The following is a 21,524-nucleotide window of genomic DNA, read 5'->3' as shown; positions in this document are numbered from 1 at the left end:
CCAAAAGACAAGAAGATCACAAATACACAATCTAACGAAACGACTCAAAGAGCTGCAAAAAGAAGAACAGACCAACCCCAAACCCAGCAGAAGAAGTGAAATCAACAAGATCAAATCAGAACTAAACAAAATTGAAAACAGGGAAGCTATTCAGGAGATTAATAAAGCAAAAAATTGGTTCTTTGAAAAAATAAACAAAATTGACACACCATTGGCTAAGCTAACGAAAAGCAGAAAAGAGAAATCTCTAATAAGCTCCATCAGGAATAAAAAAGGAGATATCACAACTGATCCTAAAGAGATACAAGGTATAATTTATGAATACTACAAAAATCTTTATGCACACAAACTGGAAAATGTGGAGGAAATGGACAAATTTCTAGAAACACACAGCCTCCCTAGGCTCAACCAGGAAGAAATAGATTCCCTGAACAGACCAATCTCAACAGCTGAAATAGAAACAGCAATTAAAAATCTCCCTAAAAAGAAAAGTCCCGGTCCAGATGGCTTCACACCTGAATTTTACCACACTTACAAAGAAGAACTAGTACCTATCTTGCAGAAACTATTCCACAACATCGAGAAGAACGGAAACCTCCCCGACACCTTTTATGAAGCAAATATTACTCTGATACCAAAACCAGGAAAGGATGCAACAAAAAAAGAAAACTACAGACCAACATCCCTAATGAATATAGATGCAAAAATTTTCAACAAAATCTTTGCTAACCGAATCCAGACGCTTATCAAAAAAATAATCCACCACAACCAAGTGGGCTTCATCCCAGGGATGCAGGGATGGTTCAACATACGTAAATCTATAAATGCAATTCACCACATAAACAGAAGCAAAAACAAAGACCACATGATTCTTTCAATAGATGCAGAGAAAGCTTTTGACAAAAATTCAACACCCTTTCATGATACGAACATTTAAGAAAATAGGCATAGAAGGGACATACCTTAAAATGATACAAGCCATATATGACAGACCCATAGCCAACATCATACTGAATGGGGAAAAATTGAAATCATTCCCACTTAGAACTGGAACCAGACAAGGCTGCCCATTATCTCCACTTCTGTTCAACATAGTGCTGAAGTCTTGGCTACAGCAATCAGACAGGAAAATGGAATCAAAGGTATCCAAATAGGGGCAGAAGAGATCAAACTTTCACTGTTTGCTGATGATATGATATTGTATCTAGAAAACCCCAAAGATTCAACCAAGAAACTCCTGGAACTGATCAATGAATTTAATAAAGTCTCAGGATACAAAATCAATACACAGAAATCAGAGGCATTCATATACGCCAACAACAATCTCATTGAGAACCAAATCAAGGACTCAATTCCCTTCAAAATAGCAACAAAGAAATTAAAGTACCTAGGAATATACTTAACCAAGGATGTAAACGACCTCTACAGGGAGAACTATGAAACACTGAGGAAGGAAATAGCAGACGATGTAAACATATGGAAATCCATACCATGCTCGTGTATCGGCAGACTCAATATCATCAAAATGTCTATACTACCCAAACTGATCTACAGATTCAATGCAATACCTATTAAAATCCCATCAGCATTCTTCACAGATATAGAAAAAATAATTTTACACTTCGTATGGAACCAAAGAAGACCCCGAATATCAAGAGCAATTCTAGGCAACAAAAACAAAATGGGAGGCATTAATATGCCAGATATCAAACTATATTACAAAGCTGTAGTAATTAAATCAATATGGTATTGGCACAAAAATAGGAATATTGACCAGTGGAACAGATGTGAGAATCCTGGTATAAAACCATCCTCATATAGCCATCTAATCTTTGACAAAGCAGACAAAAACATACGCTGGGGAAAAGAATCCCTTTTCAATAAATGGTGCTGGGAAAACTGGATAGCCAGCTGTAGAAGGCTAAAACAGGACCCACACCTTTTACCTCTCACAAAAATCAACTCATGCTGGATAACAGACTTAAACCTAAGGTATGAAACTATTAGAACTCAAGAGGAAAAAGTTGGAAACACTCTCCTAGACATCGGCCTGGGCAAAGAGTTTATGAAGAAGTCCCCAAAAGCAATCACAGCAGCAACAAAAATAAACAAATGGGACATGATCAAATTACAAAGCTTCTGCACAGCCAAAGAAATAGTCATGAAAGTAAACAGACAACCTACAGAATGGGAGAAAATTTTTGCATCCTATGCATCCAATAAGGGACTGATAACTAGAATATACTTAGAACTCACGAAAATCAGGAAGTAAAAATCAAGTAACCCCATTAAAAAGTGGGCAAAGGACTTGAACAGAAACTTTTCTAAAGAAGACAGAAGAATGGCCAACAAACATATGAAGAAATGCTCAACATCTCTAATCATCAGGGAAATGCAAATCAAAACCACAATGAGATATCACTTAACCCCAGTGAGAATGGCCTTTATCAAAAATTCTCCAAACAATAAATGCTGCCGTGGATCCGGAGAGAGAGGAACACTCCTACACTGCTGGTGGGACTGCAAACTAGTTCAACCTCTGTGGAAAGCAATATGGAGATACCTTAAAGCGATACAAGTGAATCTACCATTTCATCCAGCAATCCCATTGCTGGGCATCTACCCAAATGATCCAATGACACTCTACAAAAAAGACACCTGCACTCGAATGTTTATAGCAGCACAATTCATCATTGCAAGGCTGTGGAAACAGCCCAAGTGCCCATCAATCCAAGAATGGATTAATAAAATGTGGTATATGTATACCATGGAGTACTATTCAGCTCTAAGAAACAACGGTGATATAGCACATCTTATATTTTCCTGGTTAGAGCTGGAACCCTTACAACTAAGTGAAGTATCCCAAGAATGGAAAAGCAAGCACCAGATATATTCTCCAGCAAACTGGTATTAACTGAGTAGCACCTAAGTGGACACATAGGTACTATAGTAATAGGGTATTGGGCAGGTGGGAGGGGGGAGGGGGGCGGGTATATACATACATAATGAGTGAGATGTGCACCATCTGGGGGATGGTCATGATGAAGACTCAGACTTGTGGGGGGATGGGGGGAAAGGGCATTTGTTGAAACCTTAAAATCTGTACCCCCATAATATGCCGAAATAAAAAAAAAAAAAAAACTGGAAAAACAAGAGCAAACCAATCCCAAACCAAGAACAAGAAAAGAAATAACCAAGATCAGAGAATAACTAAATGAAATTGATAACAAAAAAGTATAAAGAAGATTAATAAAAAAGTTGATTATTTGAAAAGATAAACAAAACTGACATGCCTCCTGCTAGATTAACCAGAAGCAGAAAAGAAAGGACTCTAATAAGCTCAATTAGGAATGAAAACGGAGAAATTACAACTGATACCACAGAAATACAAAATATTATCTCTGAATACTAAAAAAATCTCTATGCATATAGGCTTGAAAACGTGGAGGAAATAGACAAATTCATAGAAACACACAGCCTCCCTAGGCTCAATCAGGAAGATATAGAATTCCTAAACAGACCAATATCTAGTATCAAAATTGAAGCAGTAATAAAACAAAACCCTTCCTTAAAAAAAAAAATGTACCTGACCATATAGTTTCACATCCGAATTCAACCAGACCTACAAAGAAGAACTGGTGCCTATCCTGCAGAAAATATTTCACAATATTGAGAAGGAAGGAATCCTCCCTAACATGTTTTATGAAGCCAACATCACCCTGATCAAAATCCAGAAACAGACAACAAAAACAGAAAACTACGAACCAATATTCCTTATGAATATAGATGCAAAAATTCTCAATAAAATCCTAGCAATCCAAATTCAGCTGCTCATCAAAAAAATAATCCAACATGACCCAGTGGTCTTCATCCCAGAGATGCAGGGATGGTTCAACATACACAAATCCATAAATGTGATTCACCACAAAAACATAAGTAAAAACAAAGACCATATGATCCTCTCAATACATGCAGAAAAAGCATTTGACAAAATCCAGCACCTTTTTATGATAAGAATGCTTAACAAAATAGGCACAGATAGGACTTACCTCAAAATGATAAAAGCCATATATTAAAAATGCACAGCTAACATCATATTGAATGGGGACAAACTGAAAGCATTCCCACTTAGAACCGATACCAGACAAGGCTGCCCTCTATCATCACTTCTATTCAATATAGTCCTGGATGTCCGAACCAGAGCAAACAGACAAGAGAAGGAAATCAAGGGCATTAAAATGGGACAGAAGAGGTTAAACTATCACTCTTTGCTGATTATATAATCTTATATCTAGAAGCCCCTAAAGATTCTGCTAAGAGACTACTGGATTGATAAATTTAGGAAAATCTCAGGTTACAAAATCAATGTGCACAAATCAGTAACACTCGTATATGCCAACAGTCAAACTAAAAACCAAATCAAAGACTCAATACCTTTCAAAATAACAACAAAGAAAATAAAATACCTAGGAATATATTTAACTAATGAGGTGAAGGACCTCTACAGGGAGAACTATGAAACACTGAAGAAGGAAATAGCAGAGGAAGCAAACAGATGGGAAACCATACCACACTCATGGATCAGCAGAATCAACATTGTTAAAAATGTCTATACTACCCAGAGTGATCTACAGATTCAATACAATCCCTATTAAAATACTAACATCATTTTTCACAGATCTAGAAAAATAATTCTATGCTTCATATGGAACCAGATAGCCAAAGCAACTTTAAACAAAAAGAACAAATTGGAAGGTATCAATTGACCAGACTTCAAGTTATACTACAAGGCTATAGTAAGCAAATCAGCATGGAATTGGCACAAGAACAGAGACATCGATCAATAGGACAGCACTGAGAACCCAGATATAAAATTATCCTCATATAGCCATCTGATCTTTGACAAAGCAGGCAAAAACATATATTTGGGAAATTCAATAAATAGTGTTGGGAAAATTGGATAGCCACATGTAGACGACTGAAACAGGATCCACATCTCTCACCTCTCACAAAAAACAAATCATGATGGATAACAAACTTAAACCTAAGGCATAAAACCATAAGAATTCTAGAAGAAAATGTTGGAAAAACTCTAACAGACATTGGCCTAGGCAAAGAATTTATGAAGAAGACCCCAAAAGCAATCACAGCAACAACAAAAATAAATGGGACTTGATCAAATTGAAAAGCTTTTGGATAGCCAACGAAACTGTCATTAGAGTGAATAGACAATTTACAGATGAGAGAAAATATCTTCATGCTGTATATCTGATAAACAGCTGACAACTGGAAGCTATATAGAACACAGGAAAATCAGCAAGAAAAAATCAAACAACCCCATTAAAAAGTGGGCAAAGGACATGAACAAAAACTTTTCAAATGAAGATAGACTAATGGCTAAGAAACATATGAAAAAATGCTTAATATCTCTAATCATCAGGGAAATGCAAATCAAAACCACAATGAGATATCATTTAACTCCAGTGAGAATCACTTTTATCAAAAAGTCCCAAAACAATAAATGTTGGCATGGATGTGAAGATATAGGAACACTCATATGCTGCTGGTGGGAATACAAACTAGTACAGCCTTTATGGAAAGTAATATGGAGATACCTCAAAGAACCAAAAGTAGAACTACCATTTGATCCAGCAATCCCACTACTGGGCATCTACCCAAAGGAAAAAAAGACATCATATAATAAAGACATCTGCACTCAAATTTTTGTAGCAGAACAATTCACAATTGCAAAGCTGTGGAAACAACCCAAGTGCCCATCAATACATGAGTGGATCAATAAAGTGTGGTATATGTATATTATGGAGTTCTACTCAGCCACAAAAAACAATGGTGATATAGTACCTCTTGTATTATCCTGGATAGAGCTGGAGCCCATTCTACTAAGTGAAGTATCACAAGAATGGAAGAATAAGCACCACATGTACTCACCATCAAATTGGTATTAACTGATCAATACTTATGTGCACATATAGTAGTAATATTAATTGGGTGTTGGGAAAGTGGGAGGGGGAGGATGGCATGGGTAAATTCATATCTAATGAGTGCGCACAGTCTGGGGGATGGGCACGCTTATAGCTCTGACTCAGGCAGTGCAAAGGCAATATATATAACCTAAATGTTTGTACCCCTGTAATATTCTGAAATAAAAAAATATAAAAAATAAAGTGAAACCAGGCCTCAGGGCTGTGTGCTTCCTTCAGTTTCCACCAGTGCAGTCAACTGCACAACTGCAAAGCAGAAAGTTGGATTTAACCAGGGTTAAATCCGGCAAACCAAGAGTTTTGCCAGCTGAGTGCAATAGTGTAAATTGGTTGAGGATGCATGGGAAGGAGAAATGGATGGAGAGGACAGAGGAAAGGTTGTAGAAACAGTAACGTGCATATCCCAGTGGGATGGATGGATTGGTGGAGTTAGGGCAGCAGAGGAAATGGCCTACAAGTAAGTTGTCAGAGACAGGGACATTGGACATTGAGGATGTGGCTTATGATTATATGGTTATTTGTAATGACATGGTCAGGGTATGCCTCAGGCAGGAGAGGCAGAGATATGGGGGAGGAGAAAAGGAGATCAAAGAAATGAAAGGTCCAGGGACTGGAAGGGTCATCTACGTGGGATTGAAATATCTAAGAATTAAAATAGGTTGGAGCCAGTGATTGTAAGAGCAGAGCTGTCATCTTTAAGGACTGATGGGGGTGATCTTGGGCTGGGTAAGTGACAGACATGAGGAGGTGTAGTGAGATCAGTCTGCTCACTTGGGAATAGAGAGGAGGCCACCACCCAGCCCTGGGCCCACGGTTCCAACTGGAAAGGGGGAGAACCAGCCTCCACTCCAAAGGGTTGAAGGGAATCCAGACAGGCAAGCAAGGGAACATGTTAGAGGACTGGAAGCCCTTAGGGGTTTGCTGATGACTTCAAGTTCCAGAGGGCAGAGTAGAGTGATTTTAGGAGTCAAGTAAAAGTGGAAGAGGTCAGAGAAGGGATGCTCAGAGCCACACAGGGTAAGAATTCAGGAGTCCGGTGATGACTGATGAGAATGGGGTCAGAGGGCATGATGAAATCAGTCCTATGCTACCAAGGCAGGTGGAGAAGGGAAGCACACCTTTTTCACAGGGCAAGGACAGGAGAAAGGTGTCTTCTCCCTTGTTCTCACCACATTTCTAGGGTTGTCACCAAAATGGTTCTCCCTATTCTCAGTCTCATCACACAACATCTCCTGAGTGTACCTTACACACAGCCAAATGGAAAAACACCAGACCACAAACCACATAAAGGCAGGTTTTGTGGGAGGTGGCAGTGTGTCACAATGGGAGAAACAGAGTGTGAGAGCCCAGTGGACCCGAATTCAAACCCTGTCTCCACCTGCCATGAGATCAATCACAAGTTAGTTACCTAGTCTCTCCAGCATCCTGTGACTCTATTTTTTTCCTATGTAAAATGAGAGCATAAATGTTCACCTTGTACATAAAGCATAAAGATATTCCATAAATGCTGTTTCTGACTCACAATGTTTATAACACAGAACAGAAGGAAGGTAACATCTATTGGGCATCCCCCACATTTACACCACCCATTTTACAGATCTAGAAAGTGAGGCTCAAAGAGGTGACATTATTTGTCCAATGTCTCATAATTAGTAACTGGTAGAAGTAGCATTTACACCCAGGTCTTCTCACTCCAGATCCATTGTAACTTCCCCCACACCACACTGCCTGGAACATAGTAGAAGCTCAATAAGTATTTGTTAGAGGAATAAATGATGAGACAAGATGGGTTTTGAGACATCAGGGCTGGTTTTATGAACAAGCAGCAAGCAATCATGCATGCAATGTGACTTCAGGGGTGCCCCAAATATCAAATTACTGGACTTTGACTGAAATTCTCTAATTAGAAATACATTTTTGTCTCCTTCCACCTGTTCATTCATCTTTGAACTGCTACATAGCAAGACCTTTTTTGTCATTTATTTCTCAGTGTAAATGAGTTTTCCGTATCTCTACCTATCAACTGATTTTTATAGTCAAATGTTTAGGGGTCCTGCCCAGTGGGAGTCTGAAGGAACCCTAAATAACTGCCTTATTTCATAGCCTCAGTTTCTCCCTACTTTATACACATCACAATTTTAGGTGTAAATCCAGTTTCAGATATGTAGTCCCAAATACTAAAAATAAAATTGTCCCTTTTTCATCTATATTTGTGAAAGAGGATAGCTATACTATATAATTCTCAACCTTTACCATTTTATTTCTGGTTAGCACAAGAAATTTGAAGTAAAATTCCCATTTTATAAGCCAAATTTTTCAAACTGGTTCTGTAAAATTTCATTCATTAATAACATTTCTAAGAAAGAGTAAGGAGAAATCACTATTAGAGCTAGCTTGAGCATAATACATTGTCATGAGCTCATGTTCAAATCAACAGGGATTCATATTTTTAAATATCCAGAGTCTGATTTTTTTTAAATGAAAATTCAGTTATGCATGATTTCCTGAGCATTACTGAATGTCTACACAACCAGAGAAGTGTGCTGGGGGAGGAAACCCACAAATGAGATTTTCCCTGCACTGTAGCAATTACTCTGCCTCCTAGGATAAGCCCGGAAACAAGTCTTGCGTCAATTCTGCATTGTTCTAATTCAATTTTTATATTTTCCTCCTTGCAGTTCAGCATAAACATGCAGCAATAAAAGGGCAACAACACAACATGGTATGGCTAATGCAGCCCCAAAGAAGAGCACCCTTCCGGGGGAAGGCATGTGAAGCTCACTGGTCACCAGCCTAACGACAAGTGTCAAAGGGTCTAGAGTCCCACCACTGCTGAAGCTACAAATGTCTCAATAATGATCTTATCATTGATTCAGAGCCTTCAAGAACACATAAGGAGACCTTGTATTTGAGGAGGGCCTTGAATTCCTCTCCCAATGTCTCCACTGGGCCTCGGTTACCAGCCTGTCTGCCTGAGGCTTGCATTTTAGCTTTCACTTCATAGTACACCTGAGACTTACCACCTCCTAAAAGACCTTTCGTTTTAAAAAATCTGCAATATTCATTTTATCCAAATTTTGTTTCTATTGTGACACTTCCTAGTCTTTTTACACTTCTAAACTGTTGACATCAAGCCTCTGGTTCCTGTTCTACATCTCACTGGTTCTCAAAGTGTGGCCCCCAAACCAGCGGCTTCAATGTCATCTGGGGATTGTTATGGATGCAAATTCTTGTGCCACACCTCAGACCTCCTCACTCTTACGCAGGAGATTGGAGGTTAGGAGCCACTGCTAGTGAGCACTGTCCTTCCATCAGTGGCCAGAGTCAGGCACTATTAGAAGCTGTATTCCCATGAAACCCATTTGGCACAATGGAAATACAGCTTTCAAAGCTTTCAGTGGACAACCACCTGGTGCCACAACCCTATAAAGAATCTGATTTTATAATTACTGGGACTCCACTATATGCTAACTGGTAGCTGCTGGACTAATGCATCTCTAAGGCTGTGAAAATACAAGAGGACAACAGAAATGCCTGCTTGGGCATGTCTTCCATTCAATATGGAAGAACAAGGCTTCTCTGTTTGCATAATGTGGAATAATTCTGAGACTCATAATGCCTGATTTGTACAAGCCCAGGCCCTGGCCCTTACATCTAGAAATCATTCCCAGCCTTTATCTCCACTCCCACAGGTACCCTCTGGAGAAGGGAAAGGTGGAAAGAAGAAGGGACCCCTTTCTTCCTGGAAACTCAAGCTGGTTTCCCTCCCTGCTGTCTCTCCACTGTAGTCCTGCCCTTGGCTTCTGATCTGAGGGAGGCCTCATACACCAGGGCTCAAGGGGAGTCCACAGCCCTTCCCAGGAGTTCACTTCACCTACCGCACTGGTCTGCACGGACTCATTTTCTGGTTTGGCTTTTATATCAACAACTCCATCGGCGTGGCGGAAGGAGCAATCTGCAAGGACATCATAAAATGACAGCTTCTGGGCCTTCAAGCCATATTTCTGCAGCCACTTCTTAGAGTCCCAGATGTCTTCTGGATTTGATGTGATCTTGACAGAGGTTGCTTCTGACTCTGTTTTTGGAATCACAACTCATCAGCCATTCTTATTGCATGAGGCATTCATATTCATCCAACTTCGTATTTATCAAGTTGGAATATGTTCTTTGTTAGACCATAGAACCCATGGTATCTTTCAGAAAACATGCTTTCCAAAGCAAGACTGGCAAGGAATTAGTTCACAAGACTGGAAAGCAGAAAATCTGTTATTTTTCATCTCACTTCCTCCTCTAAGGTGACTGGCCCCATGCCTGGGTGAGCTGACTGATAGATCCAGGCTGTGTGTTGGGAGCTGTATGTGTAAAGCTGGAGTCAGAGCTCTTGGTTCAAGTCTTGGCTCCCTCACCTACTAGCTTGGGCGAGCTCTTCAAACTTGGGTGAATCACTCCATTGACCTCTCTGAGCTTAAGCACATGGAAGATAGTATCTTCTCAGTCTTCCTATGTATACTGCAGCAATTCAGAGAGAAAGTCAAGTGAAAGTGCTTTGTAATGAAGGGGAAAGAGACATAGGGGCACACAGCCTGTAAGGCTGGCAAGCAGCCTCCCATGAAGCCCCCATGTTGCTTTAGTAAGTTTATCCTGATTCATAGCTGGGCCCTCAGCTCTGCAGGCTCAGAAACCTCATACGTCAGCTCAGGCACCTAGAGCTGTATATAGAACAACTCACCTTAGTCAGGTTCACAGGGTAAAGTATAACCCAGAACTCCAATTACCCAAATATCCCCAGTCTTAGGCACGTTCCCTTGGTGTTTTCCAGAGGTCCCTTATACTCTTTAATCAGGAGGAGGTATGATCATACCTGAGCAGGATAAGCCAGTGTATCATACAAGCAGAGGAGTGTTTTCTAGGTGGCTCAAAACCCAGACCACCCTCCAAGGGAAAATGAGCTACTTGGGGGTGGACACAGAGGAAAGGTGAGAAAATCTGGAGCTGGGAAGGAGGCACTGGTCTCTAGAGTTGTCTGTGCACATCTCCTCCAACTCCAAGCTGAGTGACAGCAACTCAGTAGGTGAAATTGACTAGGGTGGGAGTTTACAGACTCTGGAAATCAGCATACGCTACAAACCAGGGCTTTTTTTAATTTCAGGGAGTGGGTCGCTAAACATTCATCTGGTCATTAAACACCACTGGAAGGAAGGCAGAAAGCACCCTGAGCTTTTAGCCCCATTTGGGACCATTGGAGCCTTTGGAAGACCAGGAGAGGGTGCTGGGCAGAGAGATGGCTTTTTAATAATGCGCATTATCACATATCAGGTCCACCAGCCCTGCAGAGTATGTTTATTTCCACTACGTCAGTGGCTGTCAACCCTTCACACTGGAATCACCTGAGGAGCTTTTAAAAATACCGATGCCTGGGTCTCACTCACTAGATTCTGTTTTAACTGGTCTGGGAGTGTGGCCTGGACATTGGGATTTTTCAAAGATCCCCAGGTGACTATATTGTGCAACCAAGGTTTGCAGCTGGCTTAAGGTGGAGAGAGCCTTCTCAATCATGACTTGGTAACCCCATCAGTTAATACTTCCACCAGACACAGATGCAAGTGAAATTATATTATTAGTTAAAAAGTAGCACTCACAATTAGGGAAACAAAAATGTTACCCAGACTTACCCATTACCATATTTAAGGAGATTAGGATAATATTTGAAGAAATAAAACACTCTGGAGCCAACTGCTTCTCAATAATATATAAAGGATCTGCCCATTAATGCTTCATGTGATCCATGCCCCCAAATTTTAATAGAGCACCTTTGAAAGAACTCACTCTCAAACCTACTGGAGTTGGAACTTCTCAGAGAAGCTTGTTTCAGCTTTTGAACTTTAAACCAATCTGGCATGTAAAGCCCCGTGGAGCACCTTTCCACATGGATCACAAAGTGTCTTCTCACACTGCTCACAGAGCTAAGCCAGAGGCTTCTCCAAGCTTCTAGCCCCTGAGATGGTTTTCCTGCATACTCTCCTGCTTCACAAAGCAGCAGCAAGAAGAGGATGGAGCCATCTGTATCAGGGAGATCTGCTTCTTGGAGAATCTCTCTGGGTGACTATTTTTCCTCAATTATTTTTAATTACATTCTAGGTCATTGTTTCCTCTTTATTTCTATTTGGGAGGATATTTTCTTTTCTCCTTCAATAAGTATAGTAGGAAATAAAATTTTCATTCAATTAATTCCATAGCAATACACTCCTTATTCTTCTGCTCTGTTTGGGTTGCCTTCTTTTAAAAAGATGAGAGAACGTCCTAAAAACACATTTGAACCAATCCTAGCAAGCGTTTTGAAAGAGTCAGAGATTAATTCTTGACTCCTAGCTTGAGTCAGGACCAGGCCATGCAGCCCTTAAGAATAGAATTTAGGCTCCCAATTTCCATCTGAAAAGGAGGTTCAGGCAAGACCCCAAAGCAACTTGAACTTTCATAAAAGAAAGAGGAGGCACCAATTAATCAAAAACAAAGAACCCAGGTGTTCTAAAGTTGAAGAAAGGAGAGAAAAGGGGATATATTTTAACTTTCAGTGCTAATTACACCAATTAGAGGCTGAGCCTCATTTTCCCCAGGAGAGAAGAAGGCTGTCATCCATTCATTAACATCACTTACTAAGGGGTCCTTTCCATTCCCCTGCATCGATCTTAATTAAAAGTGTTACATGAAAATTCTCACCTACAGAGCCTTCATTTATTACAGACGTGTAAGCTCAAAGCTAATCCTGATTACATGGCTTTCCTATTCCACTGGACAGATTGCTGAAGATTTTCTTTCAGTTATGGGAGAGGAAAGCTAATGGCATAGCATGTTTGTACCACAGAATTAACTTGCCTGGTCCTCTCCATCCTGCTTATTAATCTCAGAACGCATTTTTCAATGAGTAAGACCTGCTGGATAATGCTTTTGAAAGCCATCACTGCTATAGCTAGGGCCACACGCCAAAAGATCAATTGGGCATAGTTTGTCATTGCCCACTCCCTCCCCTGTCCCTCATCTACCCACCTTCAAGGCTTAGCTCCCCAGGGTTTTGCAGCCATCAAGGATTTGTCACCACCCTGAGTGCCATCCCCTATCTTCCTCCATTGAAAGTTGCTTGTCTGGCACCTCATTCCAGCCATGTTAGGTCCATGTGCCTTTCAAGGGAAGTGTCAGTGAATGAATGAACTAGAGCTCTAGATCTGCAATCAGCCTCAGAGAGTGTCAAGTGTGAAGTTTCCAACAGCAGGTTCTACAATAACCCAGGGGCTGCTACTCAGAACGAGGGCTCCTTAGGGAAAAGTTTAGGGAGCTTGAAAAGAAACAGTTTCAAGGGTTTTTCAATTTTTAGAGAAGTCCAAAGTTCTTAGGACTTCTCTAAGACTTTCTTATGGAAAAGGGGCTTACCACTTCCCAAAGCTATTTAGGAATCCAAAGTTATTAATATTTAGCCCCAGAGTCTTCCTACACAGAACATTTTGGAGGGCTTGTATTTGATAGATCACAGCTTGGTACACACCATCCAATATCTCTGTTATCACAGGGGCCATAAGACACTGAACAAACCCTTGGCCATCACATGGGAAGTGATACAAGAAAAGAATGTTGTGAACTAGTTGAAAAGGAAAGAGGAAGGAAGGAGGGGAGGAAGGAAGGAAAGGCTAACAAAAGCTAACACCCTCTGAAAGACATGGTTCTACTTTTCTCTCACATTCTCTTCTGCCTTATAATTCTGAAAGAGGGGAGAAGGAAGAAAGGGAGGGAGGAAAGGAAAATAGAATAGAGGACAGCTTGGAAGGGAGGGAGAAAGGCAGCAACTGTCAGGAAAAGGAATCCAGTCTGGATCTTGCCTGCTGGTGAGATTTCTGCCTGGTGAGCTGGCTCAGCAGACAACAGCTATAAGGGCTACAGGTTCTCTGAAGGTGAGATGAATACTGTCCCAGCCTGAGACCCAGGAGGCAAGTGGTGACAGTACAGCACAAGAGAGCAGCCCATCTCTGGGCAATTATACCCTTTGCTGTACTTGCTAACTGATTTTCTGTTAACTTATACTTGCTAAGGCACCATGCACTGAGCACACTTGCTTGGCACTGCAGGGGAGCCAAGAAAGAGGGAGGAGGGTCAAAGGAGACAGAGGATGGTAACTCACCACTATTCTGCAAAACTGACTCACTGCAGAGACCCTGTAAATGTTCTTTGGATTGCCCCAGGGGCTAATCACATGAGGGCTGAGGCCCAAAGAGATGCAGTGATGTCACGTACATATCTAATATATGAGTCCAAATGGGCAGTTTTAGAGTCTGTTCTTCAGCAGATTGACATATAACCTTGGGGAGGCCTATTAGAGTGTGTAATTATAATATTAAGTTCATGGGAGAATGGGAAAGAGTCTTGATGAATTTTAGGCTCTTTCTCCCCTGGAACATTATAAAATGATTTTTACATTCTTCTTTTAATACTTATAAAATCAAAGTAACATCTCTGTTGTAAAATGAGCTCCATGGCTTACCCAACTTGTTTATAAATCAGTGGATTTATACATGACTCCAATGCTGAGTGTTCCTGCTTCCTATAATCCTCCAGAGGTGGAGGTGGGAGAGAGAGGAAGGAAATAAAAAACAAAGAGGCAAAAAGGAATCAGACATAAAGAGCATAAGCACCAATAATAGAAAGAACATGGAAGAGGAGCTAACGCCCTCCAAAAGACATGGTTCTACTTTTCTCTCACATTCCCGTCTGCCTTATAATTCTGAAAGAAGGAAGTTTAAAAAGAATTACTTTAGATGTAGGCTGTGAATACAGCAGCTGCAGGAAGAATTTTTAAACTACAACACCTGCAGCTGGCTACCAAGCTACAAGGAGTAGTAGTCAACTTAGTGACAAACCTACATGAAGACTGAGAAGAAACCACTAAAGGGAACACAAACTGCAAGAGATGAATTACAAAAGCTATGTTTTAATGTGTCGACATCTAAATTTCCATTGAAAATAAATTGAAATAGTTGAGGATCAGGCACCAAATTGTACCTTAGGCAATTACTTCTTTAAAAATAGCTGTGGCATCACATGATAAACACAGACCAGATCAAGATACTTTGTGCAATATGGAGCAATTGAGATTAAGAAGTGAGAAAAGGATTGACAGAGTTTGGGCAAGTTAGACAGAGAGACCTGAAATCCATGTGGTAAGTAGTGAGGATGAGGACTCTGAAACAGAGTGGGAATGTTACAATCAAACCAAGACAGAAAGCTGCATCTGTTTCCCTTGGAAAATTAAAATATTTGACACCTTTCTGTTCTTGCATCATCATTGCCAAGGTTTTTTTTAGAAAACCTTTTTTTAGAAAAATCTTTAGTCAGCATATTTTTATTGCATTTATTGCATTATATGCATTTTTATTGCATGTATCCTTTAAAACTTTTTAAAAATAGAATTCACATACCATAAAATTCAATCTTTTAAAAGTACACAATTCAGTGGTTTTTGGTACACTCACAAGGTTGTGTGACCATGGCCACTATTTAATTCTAGCACATTTTCATCACCCTCCCCCAAAGTCCCATACCTATGAGAAGTCACTCCTCATTTCCCTTCTCCTCCCACTAACCTATTCTACAGATTTGCCTATTCTGGACATTTTGTGTAAATGGAATCATACAATATGGGATCTTTTATGTCTGGCTTCTTTCACTGAGCATAATGTTTTCAAAGTTACTCCATGCTGTAGCAGGTATCATTACCAAATTACTTATTATGGCTACAGCGTATCTCATTTTAGGGCTATACTGCATTTTGCTTATCATCAGTTGATGGATATTTGGGTTGTTTCCACTTTGTGGCTATTATGAATAATGCTGCTATGAACATATGTTCTCAATTCTTTGGGGTATATACCTAGGTATGAATTGCTAGGTCATATGCTACCTATATGTTTAACATTTTGAAGAATTGTCAGACTACTTTGAAAGCAGCTACAGCTACACTACACTTACATTCCTACCAGCAATGCGTGATGGTTCCAGTTTCTCCATATTTTTCCAACACTTCTTATTGTCTGTCTTCTGTGTTTGTTTGTTTGTTTTCCAGAGATAGGGTCTTGCTGTGTCACTCAGGCTGGAGTGCAGTGGTGTGATCATAGCTCACTGTGGCCTCAAAGTCCTGGGCTCAAGCAATCCTCCCATCTCAGCCTCCCAAAGAGCTAGGATTAGGTACATGCCACCATACACAGCTAATTTTTAAATTTTTTGTAGACACAGAGTCTCACTACGTTGCCCAGACTGGTCTCAAACTCTTGGCCTCAAGCAATCCTCCCGTTTCAACCTACCAAAGTGTTGGGATTATAGGTATAAGCCATCACATCTAACCTGCCTTTTTAATTATAGCCATCCACGTATATGTGAAATAGTATCTTGTGGCTTTCATTTGCATTTCTCTAATGAAATGTTGAACATCTTTTATGCACTCATTGGCTATTCATATATCTTCTGTGGAGAAATAACTATTCATATCCTTCATTTATTTTTTATTAGGCATTGGTCTTTTTATTGTTGAGCTGTAAGAGTTCTTCATATTTCCTGGATCTAGAGCCTTACCACATATATAATTTGCAAATACTTCCATTTTGTGGGTTGTCTTTTCACTTTATTGATAATGTCTGTCCATTTAAGCATAAAACTTTGTAAATTTTTTGAAGTATAATTCATCTACTTTTTCTTTTCTTCTAAAAGTTTTGACAGGTTGATTATTATATATCTTGGTGTGAATCTCTATCCTACTTAGAATCCATTGAGCTTCATGGCTAGGTAAATTAATTTTTTCATCAAATATGAGAAATTTCCAGTAATTATTTATTCAACTATTCTTTCTGCTATTCTCTCCCCTATCCTTCTGGGACCCCATTGTTCATATGTTGGTATATATATGGTATCCCATAGGTTTCTGAGGCTCTATTTATTTTTGTTCATTCTTTATTCATTTTGTTCTTCAGACTGGGTAATCTCAGTTGACCTATCTAAAAGTTCATTGGTTTGTTCTTCTGCTTGCTCAAATCTGGTGTTGAAACCCTCTAGTGAGCTCTTCATTTCAATTTTTATACTCTAGAATTTTTTCAACTCCAGAATCTCTATCTGGTTCTTTTTTAAAAAATAAAAATGTCTCTCTCTTTATTAATATCTCTATTTGGTGAGACATCATTCTTATACTTTCTCCATTAGTTCTTTAGACATAGTTTACTTTATTTTATTTTATTTTTTTAAATTTTTTGAGAGAGTCTCACTCTGTTGCCTAGGCTAGAGTGCCATGGCCTCAGCATAGCTCACAGCAACCTCAAACTCCTGGGCTCAAGCAAGCAATCCTACTGCCTCAGCCTCCCGAGTTGCTGGGACTACAGGCATGTGCCACCATGTCTGGCTCATTTTTTCTATATATATTTTTAGCAGTCGAGCTAATTTCTATTTTTTTAGTAGAGACGGGGTCTCGCTCTTGCTCAGGCTGGTCTCAAACTCCTGAGCTCAGACAATCCGCCTTCCTCAGCCTCCCAAAGTGCTATGATTACATGTGTGAGCCACTGCGCTTGCCTACTTTAGTTCTTTAAATAGCTTATTTAACATCTTTATCTAATAAGGTCAATGTCTAGGCTTCTTCAAGGACAGTTTCTACCAATTGCATTTTTTTTTCTGTGTATGAGCCATACTTTGTTTTCTTACATGTCTCATAATTTTTGTTGACCACTGAAAATTTTAAATAATAAAATGTAGCAACTCCAGAAATCAGATTCTCCCACTTCCCCAGGGTTTGTTGTGAATCTGTTTGTTATGTTTTATTTATTTATTTTTTTGGGGGGGTCTACAGTAATTTTATTGTAACAGAGAAACCAGGCTGCAGTAAGTCTACATGATTAGAGCAGATGGTGGTTATCTTTCCAAAGGGTAAAGCCTGAGCCCAGCTGGTAGCACACAAAGCCCCAAATATCCTCTTTCTTGATACTACCCTGCACTCGTGATGTGAGATGAGTGACTGCACAACCACACTCAAGCAAGGGAGAAGGTCCACCTGGGCAGAGGCAACACCCTGACAGGAGACAATTACATAATCATTGAAGAGGATGCCAAGATAAAGTACAGTTACTTACTCTCCACTATTCTTTGCCCAGAAAGGCGAGGGTATGGTATGAGTAGAAAATTATGTTCTTCATTCTTAAATAAATCTGATAGGATGGGGTTGTCAGTCAATCAAGCAGTAGAATGTGATGAAAATCTAAGCTAGTTAAAAATCTTTGTGCCTAAGGAAAAGAACAGCAACGATAAGGGAGAAGAACGAGCCTTCTCTTTTTCTCAAATAAGAAATACCATCTTTTATCTTCCTTGCTACAGTGGCAGCAGACTCATTGGTAAAACACAATTTCTGCAATATGTTCTATTGATAAGGTTGCTCCATTATGGGAGGACAAACATGAAGCAGACTGTAAATAACACAACTAGGTCTTCTCTCAAAGCTGCTAATATGTGCTATTTCTCATGAGGAACCCCTGACACCATAAGATACTTCAATTAAAGCTTCTGAAATATTACAATGGTATGATTGACAGATGTTTTGGTGCTATGACTTTCTTGCATGTGCAAACTCTTTCAGAAAAGTGGGAGATAAAAGGATGGGGGAGAGTTTGGTTTAGAGCCACAAAATTCCAGACGCCAGCCACGGATGCCTCTGCCCTATGTTATTGCATGTTCTTTTCTCACAAACACATTCGATCACTGAGTGTTATGCACTGTGGTTGAAAGACATGATCCACATACCACCATCTACCCTCCCTCATGCTCCGTGTGAAGCTCACAACAGCAGAGGCTGAAGACAGAAAGGTTGTCTCTGTTCCTTTACACCAAGGAAATTACTTGGTGACCTGGTGAATGGCATGGGCAAGGTAGCCCACGTTGCTGGAGGTAACCCCTGCCACAGAGATGCGGCCATCCTTTGTCATGTAGATGGAGAACTCCTTGGTCAGTGGCTCCACCTGTTCAGGCTTTAGCCCTGTAAAACAAAACATGCCAATCTGGTCAGTGATGTGTTGCCAGTTGTGGGAGGAGCCCTCCTTCTTGAGGTTAGAGACCAGCTGAGTTTGCATGCCAATGATGCGGTCAGTCGGCCATGCCTTTCACTTCTTGCAACCATTGTTTTCGCAAATCGGGAGTGGTCAGAATGGTAGAGGCAATTGGGGCCCCATTGAGAGGAGGGTTGGAATACATGGGACGGATTAAGATCTTCAACTGTGATTCTACCCTTTTGGCTTCATCCACGTCTTTGCAGATCACAGTGAAGGCTCCAACACGCTCACCATATAAGCCCATGTTCTTGGCATATGATTGGCAGAGACAAACATTAATGCCCTGTTCAATGAAGTGACGCACAGCCCAGGCATCCTTGTTACCATCACCGCTGGCAAAGCCTTGGTAGGCCATGTCAAAGAATGCAAAGAGATTCTTTTTCTTCACCACTGCTGCTATTTCCTTCCACTGCTCTGGATGAGGGTCCACTCCTGTGGGATTATGGGCACAGGCATGGAGAAGAAGAACACTTTGCTCTGGTATTTTTGAAATGTCCTCCATAGCGCCCTCGAAGTCAAAGCCGCAAGTCTTGGGGTCATAGTATCGATAACCTTGTAGCTGCATGCCAGCATCCCTGAAGATGGGTGTGTGATTTCCCCAGGATGGTTTGGGCAGAAAGACATCTCGGCTGAACTTAAAAAATCTTTGCAGAAAACTGGCTCCAATCCTTAAGGCCCCAGTTCCAGAAATGGTCTGCACGGTGACATACCGGCCACTTTTCAACACTTCGCTGTTCTCACCAAGGGCTAGTTCTGCAGATGCCTTGCAAAATTCAGCCAGTCCTCCGATGGGCAGGTATTCCTTATCCAGATTTTTTGCAGCAATCTGGGCCTCTGCCTTGCGGACACTAGGGAGCACGTAAGGCTTTCTGTTATCATCACGATAGGCACCAACTCCCAGATTCATCTTTTTGCTATTGGTGTCTCTCTTAAAGGCTTCGGTGACTCCCAGGATGGGATCTGGGGGTCCCATCTCCACATGGGCCCACCAGGAGCTGGCTCAGGCAGAGGCTGCGGCGGTGAGGCCTGGGTGGAAGGCGTTGGCAATCCCAGAGAGGACGCGGCCGGAGTGCAGCAGGGCCATGGTGGGCAACAAGAGGGCAGTGGGTGGCTGTGGGACAGAGCGGAGGGCAAGCGGGCGCAGGCACCAAGCTGTTTTATTTTTGTGTGTGACTTCTGAATTCTGTAAATTCTGTATTCTTTGTCATATGTAATCACTGGAGTCTCTGTTCATTGAACTTAATGGTTAGCTAATAATTGAATAAAGAGTTCCTTAAATGCTTCTTTATTCAAATAATTGAATAAAGAGCTCCTTTTCTGAGGAGCTGTGTGTGTGTATTGAGCCATGCTTTCAATGCTGTAGCAGTTTACAACTCTGCCTCAGCCTTTACTTCTTATTGTACATAGCCTCAAGGTCAGCACAAGATGAGAATTTAGGTGCTTCTTGAGTCTTTTTCTGAGCATATGTACAGTCTATGCATGCCCACATCCCTATGCATGCGTATGCCCTTCTAGTTTGCTAGGAATATATCAGATCTTTTCAAATACCAATGGACATCTCATTCCCCAGCTTTTCCTCTTAAGTTTTTTGGTATACCTATTGTCTGTCCTGATTGTTATCTACAACCTCAGGCAGCCACAAAGTTAATGAATTACCTCTCATTGTTTTGACAATAGTCCTCAGAGACAAGACTTCTCAAATAGGGCAAAAAAAAAAGCTTTGCAAGTGGGGTCTTCCAGAGAACCAGAAGACAGGGCAAATAATGAGAATTCTCTGGACACGAGGTTTTGAAGGAACTCCAACCACATTCTGCTCCCTCCAGTGGCTGGCTGCCAGGCTGCTGGCTTCCTCTGTGACTACAGGGTGTTCGTTTTCAAGGTTAGTGAGGAGCTAGAGAGGGGAAATGTGAACAGGGCAAGTTAAAATACCACAAGCTCACTGTTCTTACTGAGATTCAGTCACTTTTCTTGAATAAATACTCCCCAGATTGCTGTACACTTTTAGTTAATTTCTAGAGTCCTGAAAAAAGTTGATTCTAACAGCATCCTTATTGCTTTTATACAGGAGAAAATTTTTGAAGGTCTTTAACTCTGCCATTTTTGCCCAGGTATTTTTAGTCTTTTCATAATTAAAGGGTTCAAATATACTGAATATAATCACTTAATGGATTTGTTGTGCCTTTCACAATCACTTTTTAACAACATGATTTTAACTTTGATATTTCATCATGCTTGTGTCACATTTCAATATCTTTCCTAAATTAAATGCATCACATCTACAAAATTCTAATTGACCACTTCTTCTCTCATATTTTAGGGGAAATTTTTGAGCATTAATTCTGAATTGGGGGAGCATTACATGGTATTCTGATGCATATGGTTTGCTGTGTATATTTTTGTTTGA

General features: G+C 40.5%; 1 protein-coding gene and 1 pseudogene across 1 annotated transcript in view; both read right to left on the bottom strand.

Annotated features, from left to right (window-relative positions):
- VWA3B (von Willebrand factor A domain containing 3B) overlaps positions 1-21,524 on the bottom strand; it is a 218,312-nt gene that overhangs the window by 128,359 nt on the left and 68,429 nt on the right. The window contains 1 exon segment of the mRNA XM_076001008.1: positions 9,881-10,077. Within this exon segment, the coding sequence (XP_075857123.1) occupies positions 9,881-10,077 (197 nt within the window).
- LOC105883666 (aspartate aminotransferase, mitochondrial pseudogene) lies at positions 17,862-20,254 on the bottom strand (annotated as a pseudogene).

The sequence above is a fragment of the Microcebus murinus genome, chromosome 3 (assembly GCF_040939455.1).
Source record: "Microcebus murinus isolate Inina chromosome 3, M.murinus_Inina_mat1.0, whole genome shotgun sequence".
In the NCBI taxonomy this organism is placed as follows: Eukaryota; Metazoa; Chordata; class Mammalia; order Primates; family Cheirogaleidae; genus Microcebus; species Microcebus murinus.
The sequence above is the reverse complement of the archived record's forward strand: the minus strand, read 5'-3'. Positions and strand labels throughout refer to the sequence as shown.